The 4,832-nt window shown below is 61.9% G+C and overlaps 1 protein-coding gene across 1 annotated transcript in view; it reads left to right on the top strand.

Annotated features, from left to right (window-relative positions):
* PARP10 (poly(ADP-ribose) polymerase family member 10) overlaps nt 1-4,832 on the top strand; it is a 9,364-nt gene that overhangs the window by 1,338 nt on the left and 3,194 nt on the right. The window contains exons 5-9 of the mRNA XM_007956118.1: nt 3-503; nt 609-830; nt 921-1,002; nt 1,196-1,870; nt 1,957-2,090. Of these exons, the coding sequence (XP_007954309.1) occupies nt 3-503; nt 609-830; nt 921-1,002; nt 1,196-1,870; nt 1,957-2,090 (1,614 nt within the window). The remainder of the gene's footprint in view (nt 1-2; nt 504-608; nt 831-920; nt 1,003-1,195; nt 1,871-1,956; nt 2,091-4,832) is intronic.

The raw sequence follows: 4,832 nt of genomic DNA on the forward strand, positions 1-4,832 counted from the left end.
AGGAGGGGCCCATGAGCCTGAGACCTGAGGGGCCACCGGGGCAGGAGGGGCCCATGAGCCTGAGACCTGAGGGGCCACCGGGGCAGGAGGGGCCCCTGAGACCGGGATCTGAGGGGCTGCCAGGCCAGGAGGGACCTATGAGCCCAGATCCTGTGGGGCCACTGGGCCAGAAGAGGCCCCTGAGACCAGGACCTGCGGGGCTGCCGGGCCAGGAAGGAGCTGCGAGCCCGGGACCTGTGGGGCCACTGGGCCAGAAGAGGCCCCTGAGACCAGGACCTGAGGGGCTGCCAGGCCAGGAAGGAGCTGCGAGCCCGGGACCTGCGGGGCTGCCAGGCCAGCAGGGGCCTGTGTGGTCTTCGGGGCAGGGGCACGCGATGGAGCTGGTGTTGCCGATGGAGCCGGGGGCGCTGCGCTTCCTGCAGCTCTACCATCAGGACCTCCTTGCCAGTCTCGGAGATGTCGTCCTCTTCCCCCTTGAAGGGACAGATGTGACAGGTTTTCGGGTATGCGACCCTGGGACCCCTCGCTGTCAGCCTCTCTCCCACTGGGGTCTCGGGGCACAGTCCCTGTGCCCTGACACTGCAGACGCCCCTGCCCCACCCCTGCAGCTCTGTGGCGCCCCGGCCCCGTGCCAGGTGGCTGAGGAGTTTTTGTTGAGCCTGCTGGGCAGTGTGAGTGGCCACGTGCTGAGTCTGAGACACCCTGGCAGTGCCAGTTTCCTGCTGGGCCCAGAGGGGCAGCACCTCCTACGGGGGCTGGAGGCCAAGTTCCAGTGCGTGTTTGGGACTGAGCGGCTGGCCAGGAGCACCGTGCATACAGGCCCTGAAGAGGTACAGGTGGAGCCTTGTCCAGACCTCCCCTTTTCTGCACCTGGGCCAGGCAGGGGTGTGACCCTTGGGGGCCCTGGCCTTTCCCTGCAGGTGGACCCCACCGAGGCCCTCCAGCCCCACACCTTGTTGGCCCCAGACGGTGCAGCCTGCGACCAGGACAACATGAGCCTGGGTGAGTTTCCCTGAGAACCCTCGATCCATCCTGGGGCCCATCCTGACCTCACTCTCTGCTCAGGTCTTCAGCCCACCCGACACCTGACCCTTCCCACCCCCACCCTGTAGGCCCTAAACCTTCTTCATTTTCTCCCTGATTCCTCCGACCCCTACTGGGCCCGACCCTGACCCAGTGCCTCTCCTGCCTCCAGAAGAGGTCCGAGAGCTGTTGGCCACCCTGGAGGGCCTTGACGGAGTGGAGTGGCTTCCCCCGGAGCTGGGGAAGGATCGTTGCGAGGAGGGGGTCCCCCAAGAGGAAGAGGAGGCAGGGAGTCCGGCGTGCTTAGAGCCGGAGCTTGCAGCCAGGACCGAGGCGGAGCCCAGGGCCCCCAGCACCAGGGCTCCGGGGCAGCTGGAGGAGGAGGCCGCACTGCAGCTGGCTCTCCATCGCTCGCTGGGGCCACAGGGTGGGGTAGCCGAGCGAGAGGAGGCTGCAGCCTTGCAGCAAGCCCTGGCCCTGTCCCTGCTGGATCGGCCCCTGTTGGAGGAGGAAGAGCCCCTCAGGGGCGGGACCGAAGGGCTGGCCCAGCTGGTGGTGCACACGGTCTTCGAGCAGGACTTGGAAGAGCTGGAGCGGGCGCTGGAGACCGCCTTGGAGGCCAACCTCTGGGAGGAGACGGTGGGCGCCCAGGGTGGAGAGCTGCCCGAAGAGCTCCGTGTCCAGCTGGAATGGCGCTATGGCGTGAGCATCGGCCTTTGTGAGGATGGTGCTGTCCTCCGTGGCTTCGGGGCCCAGCCAGCCCGTGCAGCCCGCCACCTTGCAGCTCTGCTGGCCGTCCCCTGGGGTCAGGGCGAGGCCTTTCCCCTGGCGGCCTCAGGCCCCTCTCGTGAGTGGAGCCGGCATGGTGGTGGGTGGGTGGGCCAGTCATCGGGGGGCCCACATACAGCCCTTACCTTTTTCTCTTTGTGCTAGTGCCACAGGCAAGTCTGAGGGACCCTTTTGGCAGGCTCGAGTGTCTGGCTGAGAGCTCTGAGGAGTTCCAGGAGGTGGTGCGGGCCTTCTATGACACCCTGGACGCTGCCCACAGCAGGATTCGGATTGTCCGAGTAAGAACCATCTGGGTCTGGCCCAGTCTGTGTCGCTTTCCCTGCGTGTGGGAGACGTAGGCCGGGAGCTGGGGGATAGGGCGCCCGGGGAATCCCAGCCTTGTCCCTTGCTCAGAGGGAATTCACAAGTTGGGTAGGTGAGACAGAGTTGAGCGGTTCGGGGGCCCTGGAACTGATGCACCTCAGTGAGGGCCATTGCCCCACCTATTACGGCCACATGACTGTGGATGGCGTTGTTCTGCTCCGTGCCTCAGTTTTCCTGTTTGGAACACAGGTGGAAGAGGAGGCCGCGTTGCAGCTGGCTCTCCTCTGCTTGCTGGGGCCACAAGGTGGGGTAACTGTTTTGTGGTTACTATGAGGATGTGCCTAATGCTGGTCTAGGTTCTGGGATTCTGGTCTGAGGCATCCAGTAGGGAGATGTGGGCAGGGACAAACATGCCGTCTGTGGGCCACCATGAGGAGAGTTGGGGAAGAAGGGGAGGGGACAGTCAGGACATCAGGAGGAGTGGTGGAGGGCTGCCTGCCCGCCCCAGGAACTTTGTGAATTGGTCAGGAGACGAAGCCACAGGGCAGTGGGAAGCCGGCCAGGACCTCCCACCATCCTGTGGCCAGGAGAGCTGGATGGCCCCGGGGCTGTGGAGTGCTGGGGTCCTGGAGGTTTTTCAGAGGTAGCGCTAAGGAAGTTTCCAGAAGGACTGTGTGTGTAAGAGGATTAGGATGATTTGGAGGTTTGGATCTGAGCTGCTGGAAGGCCGGCTCCACTCAGCTGAGCTGGGGGACTGGGGAGGGAGCCAGGCCTGGCTGGGCCCTTGGGATGGGAGCCAGCCTGCAGTCACATGATTGGGTCACCCCACCCAGAAAGTGAGAGGACAGGAGAGAGGGCCAGGGCTCCCCAGCCAAGTGACCAAGACGCAGTGGTCCCCTGGGAGGAAGACTGAGGGTGCCCAGGGCTGAGGAAGGACCTTCAGTGGGGTGACAGCAGGTCAAATGGTAACCTCACTGAGCTGAGGTGGGGGGCAGAGTGAAACCGTCAGGAACCCCAGCCTGGAGACTGGGGGGGGGGGCCGGTTAGAGGGCCAGGCAGGCATGAGTACGCAGTGGGGATGGTCTCCACTGCTGGGGAGGAGGGTCTGTGGCCTGCTGGAGAGGGCAGGGGGAAGACTGCGAGTATAGACAGCTCTGACCCAGGGAGTGGCTGGAGGGGACTGAGGGGTGGGCGATGGTTTTCCAGCCCTGAACCGGGGAGGGGGCTGGACATCGGAGGACCCTCGTGGGAGGCAGCAGTGGGGGCGGAACTAGCACTGCTCTGTGGGGTTCTCCAGGATGGGACCTTTCATTTCAGAAGCAGTTTGGTAGGCTTTTCTTCTGAGGTGCCTCTGGGTGGTGTCAAACCACCAACCTCTTTGTCCAGTAGTTGAGCATTTAATTGTTGGTGTCCCCCAGGGACTGCTCACAAGGTAAGCACCTGTAAGCAGTGTTGTTGATGGAAGGTCCCTGCTCTCGGTGCTCAGAAGTTGAAGTGGGTGAATCCCCTTGGGAGGGGACAGACTCTAAGCTCAGGATGCCCTCTTGGAGGTTTAGCCAGGAGCCAGGAGAGAAGGGGGGGGTGGCTCTGGGCACCCATGTGGGAACAGGGTGCCCTCCCCTCCTGGCCCCCTCAGCACGCTGGCCCCAGAGGTGACCGCTGGGGAACTGCCCTGAGTTCTGGGCAGAACTACAGTCTCTGCGCAGAACCCTCAGTCTCTGTGGGAGGTGGCTGCATCTTTGCCAGGTCTCTGAGCCTCCTGAGGTTCATAGTGATGATGCAGAGCCCCAGAGAATGCTGGGAGTTGTAGTACAAGAGCCCAGGTGTGAGGGGAGACTGGGAGAAGATTTCTCACTGCTGCCCACCCGTCGTCCGTGTTCATTGACTGTGGCCAGGCCTCGCCTCACCACTGCCCCTGCTCCTCTCTCCCTCGGTCACCTACCCACCTGTGGCAACCCACCCACCACCACCCACAGCCAGCATCCACTCACAGCCACTCCTTTCTGGAGATGGCCATGTTAATCTGCTTTTCTGGTTAGGACTTGGCAGCTGTCAGCTCCCCACTTTGGAAGAGGAAGGACTTGCCCAGCTCCTGGCTTTGTTAATTGCACACTCCATCTTTTCCTTCAGTTAAGGAGCTCTGCTGGCTCAGTGCCTAAGGCATCTGACTGCTAACCAGAAGGTTGGTGGTTCAAACCCACCAGCCACTCCTTAGAAGGAAGACCGGGCAATCTACTTCCTTAAGGATTTATTGCCTCAGAAATTCAATGAGGGTCTCTATGAGTCAGAATCGACTTGATGGCAGTGAGTTTGTTATTTTTTTTTGTTTTTTCCAATTAACTATTTCAGAGACTGTTTGCCCTTCCTGCAGGCAGCTAGGGAGAGGGTCCTTGGCCTTCCCTCTTTGGCCTCTTCTGCTCACCCTTTGGTCAGTTACATTGTGGGTTTGCTGTTCTGAGGTCTGGGGACCTCCGTGCTTCCGCCACAGACTGAAAAACATTTCCCACCCACTGCCCTCAAGTGAATTCTGACTCACAGCGCCCCTACAGGACAGAGTGGAACTGCCCCACAGGGTCTCCAAGGCTGTCAGTCTTCACAGAAGCGAAGCCCAAACCACACCCACTGCCCTGGAGTCCATTCTGACCCACAGCGCCCCTAGAGGACAGAGTGGAACTGCCCCACAGGGTCTCCAAGGCTGTCAGTCTTCACAGAAGCAA

Source organism: Orycteropus afer, unplaced genomic scaffold (genome assembly GCF_000298275.1).
Source record: "Orycteropus afer afer isolate SDZICR_OR568_19922 unplaced genomic scaffold, OryAfe1.0 scaffold00574, whole genome shotgun sequence".
NCBI classification, from domain to species: Eukaryota; Metazoa; Chordata; class Mammalia; order Tubulidentata; family Orycteropodidae; genus Orycteropus; species Orycteropus afer.